This window comes from Giraffa tippelskirchi, chromosome X (genome assembly GCF_054371585.1).
Source record: "Giraffa tippelskirchi isolate mGirTip1 chromosome X, T2T-mGirTip1v1.2.pri, whole genome shotgun sequence".
Lineage (NCBI taxonomy): Eukaryota > Metazoa > Chordata > Mammalia > Artiodactyla > Giraffidae > Giraffa > Giraffa tippelskirchi.
In genome coordinates this window covers 43027864-43055466 of record NC_137289.1, presented here as the reverse complement: position 1 = coordinate 43055466, position 27603 = coordinate 43027864, and the positions used below count along the sequence as shown (strand labels likewise).

At 36.9% G+C, this 27603-nt stretch overlaps 1 protein-coding gene across 2 annotated transcripts in view; it reads left to right on the top strand.

The window, feature by feature from the left end:
* The window catches only part of LOC145537115 (plastin-3-like), a 45449-nt gene that overhangs the window by 4464 nt on the left and 13382 nt on the right, over positions 1 to 27603 (top strand). For both annotated transcript variants that reach the window (XM_081567814.1, XM_081567815.1), the window contains exons 3-8: positions 8660 to 8823; positions 14679 to 14808; positions 15540 to 15672; positions 19597 to 19678; positions 20453 to 20618; positions 22526 to 22668. In XM_081567814.1, coding sequence (XP_081423940.1) covers positions 8660 to 8823; positions 14679 to 14808; positions 15540 to 15672; positions 19597 to 19678; positions 20453 to 20618; positions 22526 to 22668 — 818 coding nt within the window. The remainder of the gene's footprint in view (positions 1 to 8659; positions 8824 to 14678; positions 14809 to 15539; positions 15673 to 19596; positions 19679 to 20452; positions 20619 to 22525; positions 22669 to 27603) is intronic.

Below are 27603 nucleotides of genomic sequence, written 5' to 3'. Positions count from 1 at the left end.
AAAAAGACAGTTAACTTGCCATAGATACCACTTACTGGACTACTCAATGTACTACTCAGTTTAATATTAGATTGATTATGGAAAACAGAAGGTGGTTTCTTGGCTACAAGACTGTTTAAATCACATTATTCTGTAGAAATTGTTTTTTTTTTTAATCATTGTTTCCTTTGAGCTTATTGGAGAAGGAAATGGCAACCCACTCCAGTATTCTTGCCTGGAGAATCCCAGGAATGGGGGAGCCTGGTGGGCTGCCATCTATGGGGTCGCACAGAGTCAGACACGACTGAAGAGACTTGGCAGCAGCAGCAGCCTTTGAACTTTCTGTTTTATTTTTATTCATCTTCAGTGTTGGGGACAGCCTATTTTTGGGGGGGTTATACATTTTATTTTTTGAATTTATTTTTAATTGGAGGATAATTGCTTTTCAGTGTTGTATTGGTTTCCGCCTAATTTGTTTTCTTACTGTTTGAATTTTAGTGTGGGTACCTTATTATTGCTATTACTTACTCTTCCAAGGCCTCACCTCCTCAAATCAATGTTTATTATTGAATAAAGGCTTTGTCCTCATGTGCAGAGTCTTAGAAATATCTGTGTGAAATATTCTTAAAAAATTAAAGTTAATGCAAATATTATTTACCTGATGGCACTGTAATAGTTTTGTCAGTAAAAGAGCTTAAATGCTCTTTTAAAGCTGAATGATATAAAAAGGGTTGACCAATTATCTCCAAGGAGGAAATGGGGCTAAATTAGGCTAATGAGGGATCAATTAGAACTTGGACTGCAAGAAAGGGTCATTGTGGAACTACTGTCTTACTTTAAATCATATATCTTGAAAGGTTTAGGGTAGGCAAAGACCTTCTCAAAGCTGAGAGATTGGACCATGAGTCTTATTGAAGTCCTACCAGGCATATATTCCTGTGATATGGAGACTCTTATCACTCTGTATGCTATAAGCAGGAATTCTGGAGTCCAAAATTTCTACCAGTTCCACATAGTATTCTTTGTATTCCCCCTCAGTATCTAGCTCACTGTTGTACACGTTTAGTTTTCAATACATAAATAATTGAATTCTAAGGAATTATACATAGTCTTTTCATGTACTAGGACTTTGTCTTTATCACAAAGGGTCTTTGTTATGAAGATTTTCATCATGGCAGAATTTACTGCTGAAGGCTTTGGCCATTACAGTGTAACACATAAAATTTGTATTTTCCAGCATATTAAAAGCTGTGTATAGTCTTTCAGAAAAGTGTTTAAAGACCCAGCTGAATCTAGATTTTCCTTTAAAATCTTTGTAGTTTTTAGTTCTTATTTACAGAGCCCTTAGGCAACTATCAAAGGTATTATGGAAATCCCTTTTTTTTCCCTTCATTCAGGAAAACTTGATTTTAAAAACAAGCTCCATAACTTATTTTCCTGACAAGGACAATTCTTTCTTATGGGGAGGTAAGGGCGGACTACTTTATCTCAGTTCAATTGTGACAAAATATGGAAATCATTGTATGATTTTCCCCATCTATTAACAATAATAGCCTTGATTATCTCTTTAGAAATTCAGCAAAATCATAGTGTATGGAGAAAATCTCTGTAATTACCACTAATCATGGGTTTTGTTCAATCAATTAATAGTGCTTTAAAATTCTCTTTACTAGCAATAAAAATCGAGTACTAAGATTTAAAGTTCTCCTTTCATTCACTTTCTGCACCTGCTTAATGTTAAGTTCCAAGCAGTATATTTTCATTTAATTATTTTCATTTTCTCAATATTTGTTTCCAGTATTTCTCGTTGGGATAGCAGAAGCCTTGGCTCTCATTTTTTCTTACATCATGATGTTTCTGTTTTAATTTAAATGCTGCAAGGCTGCATGAATTCATTCTAAAGAAGAATATATAAAGCTTTTCGGAACACTTAGGAAGTAAATATTTTACCAAGTAGAAAATGTCTTTTACATTCTGAAACTTTAATCTTGTTAGGGAAGCTAGAGGTCATTTGAATGATTACTTGTCATAAAGGTAAATTCATATAATGTAGAACTGCTCAGACCGGCTTTAGTCCTGCAAACACTTAATCTGACTTTTTTCTCTCCTAAGCAGTAGCCACTCTGCTTTAAAAAACAAAACAAAACAGGAATTCTACACTTTTGAAATTAAAGAATAATGGGGTTTCATAAGTGACTAGGAATAGTGTGGGTATATTCCTTTGAGGATGCCCACCAAACTAAGCCAAAATTTTTTGGTTATGGTGATTGTAGCTATACCAGATTTTCTCATCTCAGGAAGTTAAGTGATTTCATGTTACTTGATATTCTCTAGTATATAAAAACCACATCCAGATGATGTGACAAAAAGTACAGTGGTTTCATTTAATTTACTTTTAGCATTCAATAAAATGACACCAGTGCATATTTGTTTAATTATGGCTTAAAAAATAAAAACTACAGCCCAACCAAAAAAAATAAAGAAATAGACCAGTGCTCTTTCACTGTGCTGTCTGGTTAATTATCGATGGAATATTGGAAATTAAGGTCTCAAGATAGTCTGAAAGCTGTGTTTTGACTGTGTGGAAGATAGGTGCACAGATTATAGGTGTGTTGGGTAAGAGCAGGAGCATACATGTATGTGAGAATGTGCGTGTGTGTGTATTTTTTAAGTGGGGAAGTGGCAGCAGGTGGGAAGTCATGGCCAATTTTGAGTTGGAAAACAGTTGATAGACAACATTTTTGATTGCCTGGTCTCCAGCCCTCTAATCTTGTCCAGCCTTCAGCTGTACTTGACTTCCACCTTTGGGGATCCACCATTAGGATGAACTCTTCGGTAGCAACCTCTATTCTACTGTTAGCTGGGACTCATTAAACTGCCTCTTATATGTATTTGCTGGAGTGAGCTACCTCAAAAGATATAAGCTGTGAAAGGCAAAATCCGTGTTTATCTAAGCATCTGGAGATGTTTAGCATCTCCCTTTTCTAAAGTTTTAATGCCTGATGAAAGCTCAACTTTATTGCTTAGATCTGAGGATGGAATATAATCCAAATTCTTCTGTGCAAGTTTCTTGGCTGAGTCTTTTAAATTAATATGTTGTGTGCTTTCACAGGCGGTCAGGATCGTGTGTGTGTGTATAAACCCATTATTGCTAGATACATAGATTCCTTTTGTCATTTTTTAATGCAAAAATTTGTGGTGTTTATCAGTTAAACTAAATGGAACTTTTAAACACAGCATTTTGTAAAGGATGTGCATCTGTACTTGATTGGTTTTCTTCTTTAAGTCCTAATGAGCACTGTCCGCAGTGGGTTAGTAAAGAAGTTGCATATGTATTGCAGATGAGAACACACACATATGACCTGTTTATAAAGAAAGACACGAGATTTAGACAGAATCAAGGCTGGATAAAGCAACACACACACACACACAACCTAAGAGTCAAGGGAAACCCAGGTTTTTCTCACTGTCAGATTTATAAGACAAAGTAGCACCCCAAAAGATGCATTTGAAGTGACAGATTACACCACATTCCACCTGGACATGGGCAGTGTAAAACAGCAGCTAAAATCAAAACCACTTGAATTCTGGCTCAGCTTTCTCCAGACAAGTACTGAAAATAGCTTAAATAACAGGATGCAAGGGGAGGGAAAACATTTCCTTTTAAGGATATGCATTCTTGGTGTGATTCAAACTTCTGCAGGAACATGGCTGTATAATGAGTTTATTTACTTTAAGGTTACTTGGGGGGAGGGTTTGGGGAGAGTACTGGCATCTAAAATAATACTTGTTAAGAGCATAATAAGGTTTTGTGTTTTTTTTAAGTGCAGATGTGAATCTACACGTGTCATCATAGACAGACAGACAGACAGAATCTGTTGTTAAAAACATTTAATTCCTTTCTGATGAATTCAGCAGCCAGTATGAAAGACACAGGCCTCTCTGGTACACCCTTGGGAGCATCTTTGTGTGTTTTTTTAAGTATAGCAATTTCTTTAAAAATAGAACACTTGATCCATTTCTTGAAATTTAGCTCTCGACTCTATGCGGGAACTTTGTTCAGTAGTTAGGTGGAGTTTCTTCTCCCCTCCCCTCCCCAGCCTGTCAGTGTCTACCCATGCTGACCATATTTTCTGAACTGAAAAGTTGAGACCCGTGCTTGTAGAAACATTGAAAATTCTCTAAATAATATAGGCTGTATGATAATGTCTACGTTATCGGGTGGTCAAAAATAGGATGCTGGAACAGAAGAGTTTTCGAAATGCAAAACTTGTTCCACCCCCATGCCAATGGGTAGTTAATGAAGAAGGGGCAAATGAGCCAGAAAGGGCCTCCAGAATATTGACAGCTTTAATGCGAAAATAAAGAACTACCATCATGCCAGGAGGTTGTGATTTCCAGTTGTTAAAACTGTTTTGTGTGTGTGTGTTGGCTGGAGATTGGGAATAAAATTAGCCTAAAACTCTTTTAAAGTAATTGCACCCTGTTTTGTCTTTCAAGTACTTTAGCAGCTGGGAGATTTTCTAAAATTAATTTCAAGCTGCTTTTTAAGGCTCCCTCTGCCTTCTTATTGAAATTAAAATTGTTTTCTTCAAAAGGTATGATTTAGAGACAGAAAGCCTTGCAGTAATTTACTAGTACTAACACTAAAATGCCTTTGATCTCAGGAGGTAGTACAAGCTTGCTCTGCTTTTAAAATATGGAGAAACAGTAGGTAAAATTTTACAAATATGTAGAAGAAGATGACGCATGGTCAACTATTCTTTTCCCATATCAGGAAAGATACAGGAGAGAGATTCCAAGTAACTCCAGATTTTTATAAGGATTTTGAAGCCACAGTTTCAAGTAAAAAGCAGACGTTCTGTCTGATTAATTCTGTATCTTTGGTGTCTAGCCCTGTGCCTGCCACAGAGTAAGGACTCGATTTGCTCTAGAGGTTGATTCATGCTATGCAAGTGCACAGTTTTTCTTAATAAAGTCGAAGCAGGTTTCTACATTTAGAATGAGAGAGAGGTCCTGACCTGACAGCCATCATTGGTAGTCTACTTGGATACTCCTTGGTGGGTGTGTTCACTTAGAAAACCAAATTACAGATCTGAAGGCTGCTGGATGGGGACAGAATTAGAACAAAGGGAATGAGATTGAATGCTATTTAAGGGATATTTCTGTTCTCAGGGTTTCCTGACGGAGTGCCATTCAGTCTATCAGTGCTATTTCTTCATTTTTTGCTCATTGTTGTTTGCTTATTTATGTTTTTAAAATGCTCATTAGATTAGAGCATTATTTTCCTGGTTTAATACTTGAGGATCCTAATAAGAACCTACAGTGTATGCTACTCAATATTCTGTAATCACTTACATGGGAATAGAATCTAAAAAAGAGTAGGTATATGTATATATATATATATATATATAAAACTGATTCACTTTGCTGTACAGCAGAAACCAACAACATTGTAAATCAAGTATACTCCAATAAAAATTAATTTAAAAATACTTCAGGATCAATGGTTCTACAAAAATAATTTTTTCCCTCTGCTTATTCTATGCAAGGTACTGTGCTACATACTGGGGTTGGAGAAAGATTTAGGAGAATCTTTATCAAGAGATTTTTACAATCTCGTAAGATTGTCAGGTAATGACAAATTCATATTCCTCCAGACCCCCTTTAAAACATTTCTGTCCATTGCTGAAAGCATCTGTTATTACTTCTCTTACTTCAAAATGGTATTTCCACATGTGGTTATTTTATGCTAGTTATATTTTAGGGTGGCTATTTCCTGGCATCTTTTAATCACATCAGTGAGCTTCTAATTAATGCTCAAGAGAGGTTATTTCAGAGAGGGTGCACACAAGTGATAGTTCCCCCATTGCCTGCACCTCTCTTCTACCTAAAGCAAAGAAACTGCCAGACAGACTAGACTCAGTGCCTTTGTCAGTTTCATGTAGCTTTGAATTCATTATAGTTCTCCAGCATAATAAATACAAAAATAAACATCTCTGCCTTCCACTTCTATTATATCACTGAGAATACAAAAAGAACAGCATGCTAGGTCTAAGATGGAGTAAGTAACACAATTAAATTATGTTCTGGTATGTCACTTCAGAAGTCAGAGGAAAGTCAGAGCATGTTTTAAAATATCTTTCTATCAGAAATTGCTAGCGTGGACAGAGTTTCGATAGTCAAAAGGAATATGCCGTCTCCTTCTCTATAGATATAATAAAATGAAGGAATATGGTGGTTGGATACTGAGGTTTAATAATGGTCAGAATGCTCTTACTCTATATTTGTTTTTCATGTGTATGATGGTTTTTTATCTCCAGTTTTTAGAGCTAAAAGGGGATCTTAGAGATCATTTGATCTCTAAGATCAAATGAAGCCCTCCTTTTACAGATGAGAAAACTATGATCTGGAGAGATGACTTGGGAAAATTAAATGTAGTTAGAGCCTGTGTCACATTACTCCCTCTTGTTGTGTATGCTGTGTATCTTTCACTTTGTCACACTCCCTAGAACTGAGTTGTCTTTTCGCTTTTTTAAAAAAATGGGAGAAACAGATTGGTATGTGCATGGGGAAAGGTGTATTTAAACCCAAGAATTTCATTCATCAGAAGTTGCTAAAATCCTACCACAGTGCTATGTGGATTACTTTGTCCTTTTTAGCAACTGCAGATGTCGTTGCTGGATTAATTTCTGCATATAAACACTTACTAATAAAGTGTTTGATGTATGGCCTTTTATACATTCAAAGCAAAAATAGTGAAGATGTGCCCTAAGGGGAATCAAGTACTTTACCTTGAAGGAACTATTAGTGATTTTCAGAAGTGTTGGGTACTTTAGTGATGATGCTTTAAAAGTATGATTATTTTAATTGATAGATTTAAAATATGGTAATCTATGCTTAAGAATATTTGACTCTAGAATCATATACTTCATTAAAACTAAACATAACAATTTCATCAGCTTTCAGTTTATTAGGGAAATGGTTTCATACAGGGGATTTAATATTTTAATAATTGGCCCACACTGGCTAATATCAATTTTGCTTCGATCATACTTAGAAGAAAATCCAGAGTGTGTACCATGGCCTATAAGAGCTTCCATGATCAGTTCCCTGACCTCCTCTCTCATTTTCTCCTTTGCTCACCCTGCTCAAGTCATACTGGATCTTTGCTGTCCCCGAAACATGTCAGGCACACTTCCACATCACAGACTGCATTTGCTCTTTCCTCTACCTAAAATCCACCCCCCACAGATAGCCACATGATTCACTTTCTTACCTCACGTAAGTCTTCATTCAAATATTACCTCATCAAAGTGGCCATCCTTGATGATTCTATCTAAATAGCACTCCCATCATCACCCATATCCCCCTGTCACTATAACCCAGGGTTCTTCAACGTCAGCATTATTGACAAGTTGAGCTGCACAATTCTGTGTTGCCGGATGGGAATGTGAGTGGGAGTCATATGCACTGGAGGATTTTTAGTAGCATTCCTGGCCTTTATGCACTGAATGTTCCATGGAGGGCAAAATAGCCCCTATTCTAACCCCTTACCCTCTTTATTTTTCTTCATAGCACTTATGCTATATGTTACTTGCTTATTAGTTGTCATGAGAAGGTGAGCTTTTGTCTAGCAAGACTGTGTTTCATTGGTTGCAGTATCTCCAATCTTAGGAATGGTATCTGGTGCAATTTTGTTTTATTTTTTGTTTTGGTACAGTTTTTAAGTAATATATCAAATAGATTAACTTCATAGTATATCTTCTTGAATGGTATTGGCATCATCTTGAGCCATTTCTCTATTCAGATTGTTTCCCTCTATTATAATTAAATTTATATATGAAAATCAGTGGAGGAGCTAAGCAATAAAAAGCATTTCTGAACATTTAAGTATATGAAATAGTTGGTGAAAGTCCAACTGTCTTTACTAAAAAATTACACCTCAGGACATTAGCCCTATTTTCCAATAAATTAACTTTTAGCAATTGATCAGTTTTTTTTCCATTTTTAATTGTTTCAGAATAAGCATTATCAGCACTTAGATACACTCTGTTAAAATTATGAAAGCACAAAAATTTTTTAATTATTTGTAGACTTCATTTAAACATTTGCATTACTTATGACTGCATTTATTTTTATGAACTCTGTATTTGTTTTGTATTAACATTTATTTACATTAACTCTTGAAAACATTGGCACTCAAGAAGATAGCATAATTTCAGGTGTTCTATATAATATAATTAGCATTAATCACAAACTGTTATCTTTGACAGAGAGGAGAATATGGATCATAAAACTCCTAGATAGCTACAGTAGGAATTGTTTTATACCATGGCAGTGTTTTATTGGTGTATAATCTATTCTGAAGTCCTGTCAACTTTATGATTTAATGATAATTTTATTAGACAACTATGCTTTCCTAATATTAGGGATGCTATTTTTAAGCTAAGCTACATATACAGTTCAAAATACAAGAAACATGATGTAAGCCATGCCCTTTCAGTTAAAATTTGCATTTCCCTTTCAAACCTCTTTAGGTAGCAAACAATAAGAAAGGATAATATTGTATTTAGCTGAGCTTATGAACTTTAAGCTTTAAGAACTGAGCCTAAAATGAAGAAAAATACTCTATAGGTTAACTTATTTCCTTTTTTGCTTGTTCTCCCTTATCAAAAAGACCTCAACAGCAATGGATTCATTTGTAACTATGAACTTCATGAGCTTTTCAAGGAAGCTAATATGCCATTACCTGGATATAAAGTGAGAGAAATTATTCAAAAACTCATGCTGGATGGTGACAGGAATAAAGATGGGAAGATAAGTTTTGACGAATTTGTTTATGTAAGTATGTGAAAACCTACCATTATTAGAAGTAATGATTGCTTCTTTGTCTTGTGGGGTCTTTTAGTAATAAGTCCTATTAAGTTCCTAAATATATCATAGTAGTACTGTTATAACTAATAAAATTTCTCTCATCTCACCCACTACATTTAGTTCATTCTTTTAGCCATTAGAATATCTTAACAAGAACTGAGAAAAAAACACTGACAGAATCAAAAATATAACACTCTGCTTACTGTGTAAGGTGAACAGTCTCCTTAGGGGGGCATTATTAAAGGACATTGTTCAGGTGTGAAATCACATCCTTGAAGTGCTCTTTCTATAGGTGAACAGCGTAGTCCCGAATGTTAATGATACACCCTGACTCACAGTCTTGGAAGCTTCCTGAGTTCAACTTTCTGATTAAAAACATGTTTGCTAATCTTGTGGTAGTAGTGTTTAACTGTACCATTTTCCCTAGGATGATGATTTTGATAATTAAAAGTTAGAAGCATATCTTTTTAATCCATTGGAAGAGGCAGTTAAAATTCTTGTTTTCTTCTCTAGTATCATCAAATACTCTTCAAGGTTAGGGGCTGATTTCTTAATTCTACCCCCAAGCACCTAGTGTTCTATACTCGGTGCTTAGCGAGTGTGTGCGTGGTACTCATTATTGAAATTTAATGCTTTTAGCTGCTAGCTAGTGGGGTCAAGATTTTTCTGGACATAGGACATTTCCCATCCATATTCACTGACAAAGTATTTGAGATAGATATTAAAGAATAGCTGTTTCCTCAATTAAGAACACTTTTAAGAGTTCATCATTTTTATTATTCATTTAAGACTGAGTTTGACTAGATCTTATTTGGCATTCCTTATGTGTATTACAGATAGTAATTAGTGCCTAATATTATCACAAACTTCCTAGCACTCCTATCTTTTCTAGGGTTCGTTTTTGCCCCAAGACACCTGAAATGATAACATATACTCCCATCAGTAACCACAGCTCAATACAGCAAGTGAAATTCTGATATATTTTCTCCTATTAGAATTAGCCCCTTTAGAACACCTGGAAAGTTCCAGAAGCAAATTGACTAAGTAATGATGTCTGCTGTTCTGATAGCATTTGTCTGGGGGCAGAGCAGGGAGGAAGGGAGCATTACTGTTTTAAAATGCACAATGGTCAGAATTATAATGCTATTATAGTTCTTGCCATCTTCTTTTGCAATACTGACTTCCTCCCCACCATTTTTTGTCTCCAGTTATTGCCAAAGCCTTTTGTTTTAAATCCTGTGTTCAATAGTAAGTTGCAGTTGACTTGCAATGTGAGCACTTGCATGTCCTCTGATGTATAACTTGGTCCTCTTGTAACTGCATGTTTAATTGTGAATTTAAAGCAGCTTAGAGTGGTGGTGAACTACGATTGCTTACTTTTGATATAGTTTGCTGCTCAGAATTTTTTAATCAACTAGAAAGAACAGACTTAAATAATCAAGATGTGCAGTGTGCCAGTATTTTTAAGGAGACGGTTATGAAACTGTCTTTGAGAAAAATCATCTTAGGGAAATATTTAATTTTGTACATTTTGAAATGTTGCTGATTCCACACAGCTGTTTGTGGCTGTGAATAACCTAGTATTTTCTTAAAAAGTGAATAATAGGCATCATAATTTTGGCATCACCCAGGACTTTTTTAAAAATAAAATACTAATGAGAACCTTGTTGGTTAAAATATATATATTTTAGAATTGGAAGAAATCAATATGTTTATACTCCTTCATTTCTCAAATTAAAAGAAAAAAAGCCTGGGTTTCTCAAAAAGGAAGTGACTTGCCTAACATTACACAGGGAACTAGTGGCTTTGTCAGTTACCCCTCTTTGTTCAAAAAATTGGAAAGGATGACAGTAAAATAACTCACCTGAAGTTTCAGAATGATACCACCATGACTGTACTGAAAGAAAGATGGGTGTGTGATTAACCAAGCGGACATCTGTCCACTCCCATCTGCCTTGTCATCAATGAAACCTCTTACAAATCATTAGACAAAATATGGTAGATCCTAGTTATCTGAGAAAAAGGAAGTGTTGCAGGAAGGGGGACCCCTTCCAGGGCCCAAAACTGGGCTCTTGTCTAACACTCGGAAATGAATTGTCTGAGGAGACACGTGCTGACAAAGCAAGAGATTTTATTGGGAAAGGGAACCCAGGTGAAGAGCAGTAGGGTAAGGGAACCCAGGAGGACAGCTCTGCCACTGGCTCAAAGTCTCAGGTTTTATGGTGATGGGATTAGTTTCCGGGTTGTTTTTAGCCAGTCATTCTGACTCAGAGTCCTTCCTGGTGGTGCATGCCTTGTTCAGCCAAGATGGATGCCAGAGAGGAGGATTCTGGGAAGGTGGTCAGACATGTGGTGTCTCCCTTTTGACCTTTTCTGAACTCTTCTGGTTGCTGGTGGCTTATTAGTTCCCTGTTCCTTACCAGGATCTCCTGTTGTAAAACAACTCATGCAAATGGTTATTATGGTGCCTGGCCAGGATGGGCCGTTTCAGTCAGTGTGCTTCCCCTAACAGAAGCACGTTATTCCTGTCAGGGATTAACATAAGGAAATAGAAATAAACATGTTCTTGCATGTTAGATTTTTGGTTTTTATTTAAATTGCTGCTTAAAAGGTATTAATTGCAAACCAGGCTACCAAGAAAATGTCTGTATGAATTTTGGAGAAGAATATATATATATATATATATGGCAGAAAAGAGTCCCTAAATTATATCTAAACTTCACACATTAAAATTAAATATATATTAACTGATCTTGTTTCTCTTGAGTATTTCAAAACTAAGTTACTAGATTTTTATACTTCTTAGATTGTAGTAAGGTATTTTCCTGCATCTATAAAAAGACCGGTATATCATAGAGATAAGTAACTTCATATAAGCAAAGTGCTTAAAATTGTACCTGGTATATAGCAAAAACTATAGAAGTGTTAGTTGTTGGTAGTTATTTCTATTTATTAAATGGGCAGTGTTCTCTTCCTATTATTACTAAGTTTAGGCCTACAACAGATTCCCAAAAAGTAAAAACTCAAACCTACTATATTGGAAACAAACCTCAAACGCTGGAAGCCAGTCATATTTTTTTGCAATTCTTTCTGAAATCTTTGCTTCTTAAACTCCTATGTCTCTGCATTGCTTTGGTTTGGCCACTAGTGTTGATCTAGGAAGGTGATGACACTTTTAAAAGGGATACAGGACATATATGTTCCATAAAAGAGACTGGAAAAATGTATAGAACCAGAGAGAGCAGTGTACACCAGGACTTTGTTCATACATGATAAAGCAAGTCCCTCCTCCTGGAGGGAAAACAGCATGAAACAGTGAGCTCGTTAGTATCACAACAGGCAGCTTTGAAAAGATTCATTGACAACTCTCCAGCACAGTAGTTGGCCTGGTGTTTTCTCTGATTTCAGAGATTCTTGTTAAGCCAAGGCTTATACTCAAACTGCCTTATCATCCACTGGAGAGATTTCTTTACTAGAAAAGAAAGTGTTCATTCTCACGTGGTGAATCCGCTGAACAAATACATAAATCTTCAGTCATCTCCTATCTTTTAACATTTGTTTAAAATCTAAAGAACAGAGGAAAATACTATGAAACTGCAAATTTGCACTCGGCTGGAAGAATTTATTTAAAGATATTTAGAAAAGCAAGGTCATGTAAATTTTGTAAGACAATTGAAAATGTAACTAATTTAATTGCATCTTTGCATTCAACATGTCATTCCCAAGCATCAAGGGTTTAAGTAGAGCTATGTAAGTAATAGAATATTGTAAAGCAGAGATTCTTTTTTTAAATGATTATTATTTATATTACTCCTCTTTTGCATGATGTACACAAATTTGGATTTTTTCAGCTGAAATTGTGATCACGGAAGCAACCTAATTTTAGAAGGTAATGATACTTAAGACAGAAATAATTGTAATAAGCAAAATAAGTTTTCATATGTCATTCTGAGGCGGTAACTCCAAAGCAGTCACATTGGGAGCTTTTTTGTCATTCCAGTGATTTATAGTATCTCAGTCTTGAGGAAAAGACTTAGATTTTGGATTTTAATTTACTAGACACTGTTCTACTAAATGAAGTAGAGTTCAGAATGAGGTGGGATAGTGAAGATTGCTTTTTCACTGAGCTGATGGATAGTTACCAAAGAGGGACCTGTTTGAACAAAATGTATCACAATGAAAACTGCTACATTCCCAAGCCACCATTTGTTGTATAACCTTGGCTTGGATGTTAAAGTGAAATAAATGAAATTCCAGTTGGTTGGAATCAGAGTGTGAGTAAAAATGATTTTAATAATTTGAAAATTACCCAGAGTGCATGAGTCAGATCCACACTATTGATACTTAATAGGAGTCAGTATAATGGCCAGAGAGGAGGAAGAGTGATTTCATTGGTAGTCAGTATGTGTGTGTCTATATATTATACATAAATAGATGGAGGTGCGCGCGCGGGCACACACACACACACACACACACACACACACCCATTCTAAAAGTTCACCTCTGAAATTACAGACATAGCACAAAATCGCAGCTATGCAAAGTGAATAAGCTTGATTTTGTAAAACTTCATGCTTACCATTTTCCTAAATAAAATTGGGTTTATAAGTCCAAGGAAGGCCAGGATTTAAGGATGGTAACAGGAAAAGATAACTTTGTGACAGAGTTGCAGCAACTTTCCTACTGGTTACAAAAGTCACTCTCTCTCCATCAATTAATTACAAAAAGGTGTTCTCCTGGAAAGACTAAATGTGAAAAGACACTCGTGTTTCTGCCTGCCACAGTCTTGCACAAGACCCCACGCCTGCTTAGGGGAGCGTGGGCTGCATTTCAGCTTCTGCTCATGCCTGCTCTCACAGACACAGCCTGAACTGCTAGATATCACCACTCTGTTCTGTGACCTTCACATATAGGCTACCCCTCCTGAGGTGTGTGTACAAGTATGTACATGTCAATAATGCTAAAGGCCTTTGGGTTATCTTCTATTTGCTCAGTGACTTTTCCATTAGGGCTCTAAGTTTCCTTCAATAAGCCTGTTGTGTTCCAAACACCTTTTAAATGAGTTTTTATGAAAATACTACATCTTGCTCTTGTTTTTCTGGTGGTGGCTAATTTAGCCATGCACATTGATAGCTCAGGAACACATTGGAGGTTAGGTAAGTTCCAGTATTTCAGACTTAACATAGGCAGAACTTTGGAATGTCCAGTCATTCAGTCAATTGGTTCGAGTAGGGTGTGAAATTTGCTTTGTCCCATCCTGCTTTTGTGCCTTATTGTGAAAAGAAAATCACCAAAAAGCCTCTTTTCTGGGTGTATTCATCTTCTGCTGCCAACTAAGCATATTTCCCCCCTTATTATTCTGTTCTAGCTGTTACCAAGCTACCCCAGGATAAGAAATAGTTTTTTTGGTTGAGCTATAAAATTTCCATATTTCTTTGCACTGTGTATTGTGCTTAAAGAAGGGGGAAATCCTTCAGTCTTTTCTTTGCAGGAAAAGAACAGAGTCTTCCTTGTTCTAGAAAATTAACAGTTTTACCTATGCCTTTGAACTACACTAGTGTTTGGCTTAAAGCAGATTTCAATGCATGTGGCATTTGATGTTTTTGACAAGTGTGTACAGTTGATTTCTGGTGCTTCATTTTTGGTAGCAGTATTGAAGTACTTGTTTAGCATTTTAAAAACTCAAAGCTTAGTTTGCCTTATCTTTTAACACTCATCACCTGTGGGGAGAATGTAGGTTACCAGCATATAAAAGAAGATCAATATTCTTATAGTTGTGCCAGATTGAAAATTGTGAATCTGCAACATGTTTTCATTAATAGATTTTCCAAGAGGTAAAAAGCAGTGATATAGCCAAAACCTTCCACAAAGCCATCAACAGGAAAGAAGGGATTTGTGCTCTTGGAGGAACTTCAGAGCTGTCCAGTGAAGGAACGCAGCATTCTTACTCAGGTAATGGTTAACACAGTGAACAACATATGGTGCCTGCTGTAATATCAAGGAGAAGCTCTAGAAAAACCCTGCCTCCTAGGTAAGAATACAGTTGAAGTTGTTGTGATCTGTAGTTGGACTGGGGCTAATACTTGCCATAAGAGCATTACAGGTATTTATTATATAACTTTGTTAGCTTGTAAGAGCCATGATACAATATGTGCACAATATTGATATGATGCAACACATGATACAATAATAGGCTTTATTATAGCAGTGTGTGCTAAGTCGCTTCAGTTGTGTCTGACTCTTTTGCGACCCTATAGACTGTAGCTCCCCTGTCCATGGGATTCTCTAGGCAACAATACTGGAGTGGGTTGCCATGCCCTCCTCCAGGGGATCTTCCTGACCCAGGGATGGAACCCACATCTCTTTTGTCTCCTGCATCAGTAGGTAGGTTCTTTACCCCTAGCACCATCTGTGGTAATATAAATAGAATTTTTAAAGAATTTTGTAACTAACTTCTAAGAATTTTGTAATTTCTGTAAATATCAGTTGACCTTGCTCTATTTCTTTGTTAATTTTATAGCTCCTAAGAACTATTGTGTTGCATTCAATTGTTTGGGTTTCCAAAGAGGATAACACAGGCTTATGACACACTGACTGCAGTGCTCATGAACAGCTATTTCAGGCTTTAAAGTCAAATATTTAACCTAGAGAATAAACTAATGTCTTATTCCACATAATTTTAGAGGAAGAAAAATATGCTTTTGTTAACTGGATAAACAAAGCTTTGGAAAATGATCCAGATTGCCGACACGTCATACCAATGAACCCAAATACTGATGACCTGTTCAAAGCTGTTGGTGATGGAATTGTGCTTTGGTAAGATTTCCAAGAATAGTCTTCCATGTAATTGATACAGTCGTTTCTGGATGCCTGACAGATTCTTCTTGGGGAAAAACTAGAATTGAAAATTGTCTAGGTTCTGTCCATTTCATCTTTATGTCTGTCTGTGAAAGTGCCACCAAAGGTGAATCTAAACCTCAGTCATTTATACTGGACACCTCTTCCTAGAGGAGCTTTCAGCTTCCAGTTTCTTCTCATCACTGAGCAAGCTAAGCATTTCAACTTCGTTAATCCTTTTATGTCAGCATCTCTTTATTCTCAAGTACCATAAATTCCAAAAGAGAAAAACAGGCCACTTGTCACTTTTCAATCTCCAATTACTTATTTCTGAAACATATGTTTGTCACTGCTGCTGCCCTAGACCCAACAGTGTCTCAGCCAGAAAGGTGAAAGATTATCAACAGCTGTCAATAGATTTACCTCTTTTTTGAGGTAGTGGAACACAGTGGTTAACAGCATGCTCTACAATCAGTTTGCCTGGTTCCTTTTCAGGCTCTGCCTCTCAGTAGCTGCGCAACTGTAATCAAGACACTGACCCCTTTGAACTCTCCTACACTATTGGTGGGAATGTAAATTGGTGCAGCCACTATAGGAAAAAGTATGGAGGTTCCTTAAAAAACTAAAAATAGAGTAACCATATGATCCGGCAATCCCACTCTTGGGCATATGTCTGGAGAAAACTAAAAGTAAAACAGATACATGCACCCCAGTGTTCATAGCAGCACTGTTTTACAATAGCCAAGATACAGAAATCACCTAAATGTCAGTCGACAGGGGGTGGATAAAAAAGATGAATGGAATACTACTCAGCCATGAAAAGAATGAAATTACGCCATTTGCAGCAACATGAATGGACCTAGAGATTATCATACTAAGTGAAGTCAAAGAAAGTCAAGTACTACATGATATCACTTACATGTGAAATCTGAAAAAAATGAACTTATTTATAAAACTAACAGACTCAAGGATATAGAAAACAAGCTTATGGTTACCTAAGGGGAAAGGGGGGATGGTAAATTAGGAGTTTTGCATTAGCAGACACACACTATATATAAAGTACACTATATATAAAATAAGGTCCTACTGTATATCATAAGGAACCATATTTAATATCCTGTAATAAACCGTGTGTGTGTGTGTTCATTTGCATCTGACTCTGTGACCCCATGGACTGTAGCCTACCAGGTTCCTCTGTCCATGAAATTCTCCAGGCAAGAATACTGGAGTGGGTTGCCATTTCCTTCTCTAGTAACAAACCATAGTTCAGTTCAGTTCAGTTCATTTGCTCAGTCGGGTCTGACTCTTTGTGACCCCATGAATCGCAGCACGCCAGGCCTCCCTGTCCATCACCAACTCCCGGAGTCTACCCAAACCCATGTCCATTGAGTCAGTGATGCCATCCAGCCATCTCATCCTCTGTCGTCCCCTTCTCCTCCTGCCCCCAATCCTTCCCAGCATCAGGGTCATTTCCAATGAGTCAACTCTTCACATGAGGTGGCCAAAGTATTGAAGTTTCAGCTTCAACATCAGTACTTCCAATGAACACCCAGGACTGATCTCCTTTAGGATTGACTGGTTGGATATCCTTGCAGTCCAAGGGACTCTCAAGAGTCTTCTCCAACACCACAGTTCAAAAGCATCAATTCTTCGGCGCTCAGCTTTCTTTACAGTCCAACTCTCACATCCATACATGACCACTGGAAAAAACCATAGCCTTGACTAGACGGACTTTTGTTGGCAAAGTAATGTCTCTGCTTTTCAATATGCTATCTAGGTTGGTCATAACCTTCCTTCCAAGGAATAAGCATCTTTTAATTTCATGGCTGCAATCACCTTCAGCAGTGATTTTGGAGCCCCCAAAAATAAAGTCTGACACTATTTCCACTGTTTCCCCATCTATTTCCCATGAGGTGATACAACCAGATGCCATGATCTCAGTTTTCTGAATGTTGAGCTTTAAGCCAACTTTTTCACTCTCCTCTTTCACTTTCATCAAGAGGCTCTTTAGTTCTTTGCTTTCTGCCATAAGGGTGGTGTCATCTACATATATCTGAGGTTATTGATATTTCTCTCAGCAATCTTGATTCCAGCTTATGTTTCTTCCAGCCCAGCGTTTCTCAAGATGTACTCTGCATATTAGTTAAATAAGAAGGGTGACAATATACAGCCTTGACATACTCCTTTTCCTATTTGGAACCAGTCTGTTGTTCCATGTCCAGTTCTAACTGTTGCTTCCTGACCTGCATACAGGATTCTCAAGAGACAGGTCAGATGGTCTGGTATTCCCATCTCTTTCAGAATTTTCCACAGTTTATTGTGATCCACACAAAGGCTTTGGCATAGTCAATAAAGCAGAAATAGATGTTCTTCTGGAACTCTCTTGCTTTTTCGATGATCCAGCAGATGTTGGCAATTTGATCTCTGGTTCCTCTGCCTTTTCTAAAACCAGCTCAAATATCTGGAAGTTCACGGTTCACGTATTGCTGAAGCCTGGCTTGGAGAATTTTGAGCATTACTTTACTGGTGTGTGAGATGAGTGCAATTGTGCGGTAGTTGGAGCATTCTTTGGCATTGCCTTTCTTTGGGATTGAAATGAAAACTGACCTTTTCCATAGTAGGGAAGAAGTATTAAAAAAAAAAGGTACTTGACTGCTTTGCATTTCAGGATCCATCCATTATGATCCCCATATTATTGTGCTTGCTCAGAAATTTGTTGTGAGCATTGAGTAAGTACATATTGGAACACTTAGAACAGTACAGTGGGTATATTTCTGATGACAGTGTACAATATATAAAATTTGTTTTTTTCCAATACGGTCATTTTGGTTATTTAAAAAGATGATTTCTAAAAATGTGAGATACCCTTTTACTTGCCACTTATAGGCTGTAAAGAAATAATTTCCCATATATTTTAATAGAGAGACTCATATGATACTATTTATTTAATATTTAAATTTTGCATGGAAATAAGCACGGTTTTCTCTATGCAAAATAACTTGTTTTAGGACAGTAGTATAAACATCTAAAATGTTAGAGTCTAACTCCAAATTTTACCAAATGAGGTTGTTCTAAGTCAGATCCTGCCCTAATTAATACAACTTTTCTTTCTATCGATATTATCACTGTATTTTCAGCACCAAATATGGTACCTGGTGCATCATCTGCTACTGCTACTGCTAAGTCGCGTCAGTCGTGTCCGACTCTGTGCGACCTCATAGACGGCAGCCCACCAGGCTCCCCTGTCCCTGGGATTCTCCAGGCAAGAGTACTGGAGTGGGTTGCCATTTCCTTCTCCAGGGCATGAAAGTGAAAAGTGAAAGTGGAGTCGCTCAGTCGTGTCCGACTCAGTGACCCCATGGACTGCAGCCCGCCAGGCTCCTCCATCCATGGGATTTTCCAGGCAAGAGTACTGGAGTGGGGTGCCATTGCCTTCTCCAGGTGCATCATCTAGGTACTCAATAAATATTTGGTGAATGAAAGAATCTCATGCTCAACTAATTTTCAGTCTTTGTAGATGAAATCATTTTAATTATACATTATATAATCTAACAGAGAGATTCAGTTCCAATGTGGGATATTATCTGTTTTTAACACTTACTCAACAAAGTTTTTAATATCCAAGTAATTCATTCTTCTAAAAGAATGTGAGAAGTACAAAACATTAAATAAGAAAATATGCCCCAATCCCCAACTCAGAAATATTCAACTACTATAAGCACTTTGGTCTTTCCTTTATTTGCATTTTTATATGTATGGTTTTTTGATCAACCTGACTAAAGTCATACATTGCTTTTTTTTCAGATTACATGAGATAGATATTATAATAAGCCTTAAAATATTTGTGAATATTTATGGATTATTTAAAAAATAAGTCAACTTATTTTAAAATTTCTGTTTCAGTAAAATGATCAACCTTTCAGTTCCTGATACAATTGATGAGAGAGCAATCAACAAGAAGAAACTCACACCATTCATCATTCAGGTATGCACTCTTCTCCTCTCCTTCCATGAAACTATTATTTGAGGACCTGTTTTACAGACTGAAGGCTCTGCATTTTGCATTGTCTCATTTAATTCTTACAACAGCTCTGAGTTGAGGATTATTTTCCAGATTTCATAGAAGCTGAGATGCAGAAAGATTTCAGAGCTGTACCAAGGTTAATAGTGCTGGAACTAAAGTTCAAATCCAGGTGTAACTGCAAAGCCCTATATTCTTTTCATTACATTTTGCGTTCAAACATACAGAAATAAGCAAGCATGTTTAAGCTCTTAGTTAATTAGCATGCTTGAAGAATAGAAGGCTTTTATTTTCCATCTCGTATTAGGGCGTTATATAGCAGTATTTCCTCATGCAAGGCCATCTCTTGGGATGAGGAGATTCAGAACTTCTAGAACTCTCATGTGTATTCAGTAGACCTCTCATTTAGGCATTTTAAAAAATTCAACACATAACCCACATGGATATACTTACTCTAGTAACTCAGCCTTTTCCTTTAGGGTCGGTATCTTTCAATCGAGGCTAACTAAAAATGCTGTTAACTTGCCTTGGAAATCTGGAAAAGACTATAAAAATGAGGATAGATTTGTTTTAGCTATGCTTTTAACACCAAAGCTTGGATATTACTTTCTGTGGATCATGTATGGGTAAACTTAATACATAATGTCATTACTGAGTGTTATTTCAGTGAAGGGAGAAAAAGACTGTAAAAAAACAGAAAGGTCAAGAAGCAAGTGTTATAAATTGGCTGTCTTGCAGGAAAACTTGAACTTGGCACTGAATTCAGCTTCTGCCATTGGATGTCATGTTGTGAACATTGGTGCAGAGGATTTGAGGGCTGGGAAGCCTCACCTGGTTTTGGGACTGCTGTGGCAGATCATTAAGATCGGTTTGTTTGCTGACATTGAATTAAGCAGGAATGAAGGTAATGAAACACAGTCATGATCTTGAAAATTGTTTATTGGTTATTTTTTTCTAGTCATGCAGACTGTCATGCTTTCACCTAATTGAGGTGATTAGATGATAATTAGAATTAACAGAAGGTAATGTTATAGTGTTATTCAGGAAAACAGCCTAATTATAACTTTCTTCTTTAGTAGTAATTAACATTTGTCTGGCTCTTTAGAATTCATTTCACAATAAAGACATGAAAACCCAGAGAGTTTAAGGAATTTGTGCAAAGTTCTTTTCTGCTCTACTCACATAGTCCCCACCCCATTACCACCCTCAGGCACACCATCTCCTATTAATTTTAATACCTTTTCTATTCTATTATAGATTTAAGACTCTTCAAAAATATTCTAACCTGCCCTTGATGGTCTCATATTTCCTGAATTAGCAGAAGCACCGTTTTTATAGCATAGGGTTTGATATCACATCATAGACTTGTAGAATGTGTAAGCATATGTGATACAATTGTCCTAAGGTCCTAGGAAGTGCTACACTGTCCTCTCCTTTTGAAGTTTAAAATATTAAGCATCACTCCAAATATTCACGTTTTTTTCCGGAAATCACCATATCAATCTTCAGTTACTTTGGGGGAAGAATATATATTGGGAGTTCTCAGTATTTCAGGGTCTCACAATACCTGTCAACAGTCCTATTCTGCACATTTATCCAAGACTTTATGATACTTAAAATTTTCAGTCCACTCAAAGTGGGCTGTATTTAAACAAATAAAATTTTTCTAGTTGCTAGCCTCTTCAGAGCAGTGTTTATCTTGTTAGAGTTAAAGTCCATTGAACAAGGAAAGGAAGACAACAAAATTAAACTACATTGGCTCATGTAATAAGTCAAATGATTTATCTCTGACAAGGTCTCAGGTGCAGGGAGGTCAGGCTGTTTAATCCTTTCCAGCCTTTTGACTTGGAGATGGAGAGCATGAGGAGGTTTCTGTACAAGTGACAATGTTGCCTCTGCCTTTACTTAAATCCCTCAGTGCCAGAGTGACATGGTGTGAAGTGGAGTCTATGAAAGATGAAGTTTGCCCATTAGAGATATTACTTAGACCTCTTTGGAAGTCAGGCAGTTTTAGTCTTCTTGTTCAGTGTAAATCTCCTTTTATCCTATGGGAGGGAATTATTGCATAAGGACTATACAACTTCTCCATAAAAACAGTACCTAAATTTAGACAATTCTCTGTGCAGATGCCCAAGCTTCTACCTCTTATCTCTGGGGATATTTAACCAAAAACCCTTGGCTTCTTCTGCACATTTAATTCAATAACAAAAAAGTGTTGAGGAACCTTTACATATTAGGTGCTATAGACAATGTAAAGTTGAATTCTTTTTCTTTAAAAACAGGTATGGCAAAAGCCACTACAATATTGTAAAGTAATTAGCCTCCAATTAAATTAATTTAAAAAACCAGGTTTAACATTTCAAGAGTTAGTTATGCTTAAATATAAATACCATAGGGTTTGAATACTCTTTAAATCAAAAGGCTCCAAAGTTTTAAACATACTCCCCCAAGCCTCTGATTTTAATATTATTTAAGAATAGTTTATGTAAATATATGACATAATGTAACAATGTTCAACTTAAAGCTAGAACTTACTTGGTATTTGGAATGTGATGAATAATCAAGATGTTAAAATATGTAATGCTGTGTATTCTTGTAATTAAGTGTTTCTATCTGTATCATCTTATAACTCATTATATACTTTCATTTATCTTTATTATTAGACTGTGAGTACCTGAAAACCAGGAACTAGGTCACAGTACTTTTTGTACCTCTGTTACTTACTTAACAGAGTGTCAAAAGACTCAATAAACATGTAATGACTGTTACCATATAATGTATCGGTTGGGTTTTTCTTTTTTTCCTTTGTAGCCTTGGCTGCTTTACTTCGAGATGGTGAGACTTTGGAGGAGCTTATGAAATTATCTCCAGAAGAGCTTCTGCTTAGATGGGCAAATTTTCATTTGGAAAACTCAGGCTGGCAGAAAATCAACAATTTTAGTGCTGACATCAAGGTAACTGTTTAGTTAAATACTTCAGTTCAGTTCAGCTGCTCAGTTGTGTCCGACTCCTTGTGACCCCATGAGCCGCAGCACGCCAGGCCTCCCTGTCCATCACCAACTCCCAGAATCCACCCAAACCCATGTCCATTCAGTCGGTGAAGCCATCCAACCATCTCATCCTCTGTCGTCCCCTTCTCTTCCTGCCCTCAATCTTTCCCAGCATCAGGGTCTTTTCCAATGAGTTAACTCCTTGCATCAGGTGGCCAAAGTATTGGAGTTTCAGCTTCAACATCAGTCCTTCCAATGAACACCCAGGACTGATCTCCTTTAGGATGGACTGGTTGGATCTCCTTGCAGTCAAGGGACTCTCAAGAGTCTTCTCCAACACCACAGTTTAAAAGCATCAATTCTTCTGCACTCAGCTTTCTTTATAGTCCAACTCTCACATCCATACATGACCACTGGAAAAACCATAGCCTTGACTAGACGGACCTTTGTTGACAAAGCGATGTCTCTGCTTTATAATATGCTGTCTAGGTTGGTCATAACTTTCTTTCCAAGGAGTAAGCGTCTTTTAATTTCATGGCTGCAATCACCATCTGCCATGATTTTGGAGCCCAGAAAAATAAAGTCAGCCACTGTTTCCACTGTTTCCCCATCTATTTCCCATGAAGTGATGGAACCAGATGCCATGATCTTAGTTTTCTGAATGTTGGGCTTTAAGCCAACTTTTTCGCTCTCCTCTTTCACTTTCATCAAGAGGATCTTTAGTTTTTCGCTTTCTGCCATAAGGGTGGTATCATCTGCATATCTGAAGTTATTGATATTTCTCCCAGCAATCTTGATTCCAGCTTGTGCTTCCTCCAGCCCATCGTTTCTCATGATGTCCTCTGCATATAAGTTAAATAAGCAGGGTGACAATATACAGCCTTAACCGTTTAGTTAAATACTTGACAGGGACATAATAACATGGAGACTTCAGGTCAGCTTAAAGGAGGGAAAATCCTATGAGTTTATCACCCAACCTTGTTGCCTCTAGGCCCTGATGGTAGATTTCAGTAGAGAGACTGAGCCAAGTAAGAGCACCAGCACTAAGTCTAGCTTTCATTTTGTGGAAAGGGGTTTAAATATTACAGTGCTAACATTTTCTATTCTGCCTACTGTTCAACATGCTGTACGAAAAGATCGGCAGTCATGACTTCTGTTCCTAACTGCCTTTCCCAGGCCTCAGTGGATCTGTGTTAGTAAAGGCCTAGAGAGAAAGGGCCTCAGGATTCCCCATTCCCTTTCTTATTTGGCTCCTCTTCTGTCATGTGCTCCCTCCTTCAGGCATTCAGTTCTTGGGGGTAGTTATATACTCTTATGTATGTTTGTATTTCTTACCTCAACCCTGCCCCTATTTTTTAAATTTAAATATATTTTTAAAAATGTTACAATGTTATATTTGTTTCTGCCATACCACAACGCAAATCAGCCATACATTCCCCTCCCTCTCTGGCCTCCTACCCCTCTCCCCATCTCATCCCTCCAGATCATCACAGAGCACCAGACTGGGCTCCCTGTGCTACACTGCAACTTCTCACCAGCTATCCATCTTACACTCCATAGTGTGTGTGTGTGTGTGTGTGTGTGTATATATATATATATATATATATATATATATATATATATATATATATAGATGCTACTCTCTCCATTCGTCCCACTCTTTCCCTCCCCCACTGTGTCCACAAGTCCATTCTCTATATCTATGTCTCCATTCCTTCCCTGTAAATAGGTTCATCAGTGTCATTTTTCTAGATTCCATATATATGTATTAATCTACTATATTTGTTTCTCTCTTTCTGACTGACTTCACTCTCTTTAACAGGCTCTAGGTTCATCCATCTCACTAGAACTGACTCAAATTCGTTCTTTTTTATGGCTGAGTAATATTCCATGGTGTATATATACCACATCTTCTTTATCCATTCATCTGTTGATGAACATGTAGGTTGCTCCCATGTCATGGCTGTTGTAAATACTGCTGCTATGAATGTTCGGCTTCCCTCGTAGCTCAGTCGGTAGAGTCTGACTGCAATGCAGGAGACCTAGGTTCAGTCACTGGGTTGGGAAGATCCCCTGGAGAAGGAAATGGCAACCCACTCCAGTATTCTTGTCTGGAGAATCCCATGGATAGAGGAGCCTGGCAGGATACCGTCTATGCAGTCGCAAGAGTCAGACACGACTGAGTGACTAAGCACACGTGAATATTGGGGTACATGGATCCTTTTCAGGGTATATGCCCAGTAGTGAGGTTGCTGGGTCATATGGTATTTATTCCTGGTTTTTTAAGGAATCTCCATACTGTTCTCCATAATGGCTGTATCAGTTTACATTCCACCAACAGTATAGGAGGGTTTGCTTTTCTTTACATCCTTTCCAGCATTTATTGTTTGTAGAATTTTTGATGATGGCTATTCTGAATGGTGTGAGGTGATAGCTCATTGTAGTTTTGATTTGAATTTCTCTAAGGATTAATGATGTTGAGCATCTTTTCATGTGTTTCTTGGCCATCTGTATGTCTTCTTTGGAGAAATGTCTGTTTAGGTCTTTTGCCCATTTTTTGAATGCGCTGTTTGTTTTCCTAATATTGAGCTATATGAGCTACTTATATATTCTGGAGATTAATCCTTTGTCAGTTGTTTCATTTGCAATTATTTTCTCCCTTTCTGAGGGTTATCTTTTAATCTTGTTTATTGTTTCCTTTGCTGTGCAAAAGCTTTTAAGTTTAATTAGGTCTATTAGGGTTTTTTTTGTTTTTATTTTCATTACTCTAGGAGGTGGGTCACAGAGGATCTTGCTGTGATTTATGTCAAGGAGCATGCTGCCTATGTTTTCTTCTAAGCTTTATAGTTTCTGACCTGATATTTAAGTCTTTAATCCATTTTGAGTTTTTTTTTGTGTATGGTGTTAGGAAGTGTTCTAGTTTCATTCTTTTGTAGCTGTCCTGTTTCCCCAGCACTACCTATTGAAGAGGCTGTCTTTTCTCCGTTGTATATTGTTGCCTCTTTTGTCAAAGATAAGGTACCCATAGGTGTGTGTAAGCTTATCTCTGGACTTTCTATCTTGTTCCATTGGTCTATGTTTCTGTTTTTGTGCCAGTACCATACTGTCTTGATGACTGTAGATCTGTAGTATAGTCTGAAGTCAGGAATGTTGATTCCTGCAGCTCTGATTTTCTTTGTCAAGATTGCTTTGGCTTTTCAGGGTCTTTTGTGTTTCCATTAAAGTTGTAACTTATTTTGAAAAAAAAAAATTTGCAACTTATTTTGGTTCTATTTCTGTGAAAAATATTATTGGTAGTTTGATAGGGATTACATTGAATCTGTAGATTGCTTTGAGTAGTATAGTCATTTTCACAATATTTCTCCCAATCCAAGAACATGGTATATTTCTCCATCTGTTTGTGTCATATTTGATTTGTTTCATCAGTGTCTCACAGTTTTCTGCATACAGGTCTTTTGTCCCTTTAGGTAGGTTTATTCCTAGGTATTTTATTCTTTTTGTTGCAATGGTGAATGGAATTGTTTCCTTAACATCCCTTTCTGATTTGTCATTGTTAGTGTATAGGAATGCAAGGGATTTCTCTCTGTTAATTTTATATCCTACAACTATACCATATTCATTGATTAATTCTGGTAATTTTCTGGTGGAATCTTTATGGTTTTCTATGTTATCATGTCATCTGCAAATAGAGTTTTACTTCTTGTTTTCCAATCTGGATTCCTTTTATTTCTTTTTCTTTCTTCTCTGATTGCCATGGCTAGGACTTCCAAATCTAGATTGAATAATAGTGGCAAGAGTGGGCACCATTGTCTTGTTCCTAATCTTAGAAGAAATGCATTCAGTTTTTCGCTATTGAGAAGAATGCTCGCTGTGGGTTTGTCGTATATGGCCTTTATTATGTTGAGGTAGGTTCCTTCTGTGCCTACTTTTTGGAGTGTTTTTATCATGAATGGGTATTATATTTTGTCAAAAGCTTTCTCTGCATCTATTTATATGATCGTATGACTTTTATCTTTCAGTTTATTGATATGGTCAATCACATTGATTGATTTGCATATGTTGAAGAATCCTTGCATCCCTGGGATAAATCACCCTTGCTTATGGTGTATGATCCATTAATGTGCTGTTGGATTCTGGTTGCTAAAATTTTGTTGAGGATTTTTGCATCTATATTCATCAATGATATTAGCCTGTAATTTTCTTTTTTGGTGGTATCTTTGTCTGGTTTTGCTCTCAAGGTGATGGTGGCCTCATAGAATGAGTTTGGGAGTTCTCCTTCCTCTGCAATTTTCTGGAAGAATTTGAGCATGATAGGTGTTAGCTCTTCTTTAAACTTTTGGTAGAATTCACCTGTGAAGCCATCTGGCCCTGGGCCTTTGTTTGCTGAAAGATTTTTAAATCACAGTTTCAATGTTGGTGCTTGTGATTGATCCGTTTGTGATTTCTAATTCTTCCTGTTTCAGTTTTGGAAGGTTGTACTTTTCTAAGAACTTATCCATTTCCAGGTTGTTCATTTTATTGGCATATGGTTGCTCACAGTAGTCTTTTATGATCCTTTGTATTTCTGCGTTCTGTAGTAACTTCTTTTTTGTTTCTAGTTTTATTGATTTGAGTCTTCTCCCTTTTTTCCTTGATGAGTCTGGCTAGTGGGTTGTCAATTTTATATTCTCAAAGAACCAGCTTTTAGTTTTATTGATCTTTGCTATTGTTTCCTTCATGTATTTTTCATTTATATCTTTACGATTTCTGTCCTTCTACTAACTTCAGGGTTTTTTTGTGTGTGTTCTTCTTTTTCTATTTGCTTTGGCATAAAGTCTGGTTGTTTATGATGTTTTTCTCATTTCTTGAGGTAGGCTTGTATTGCTATAAACTTCCCTCTTTTGCTGCGTCCCATAGGTT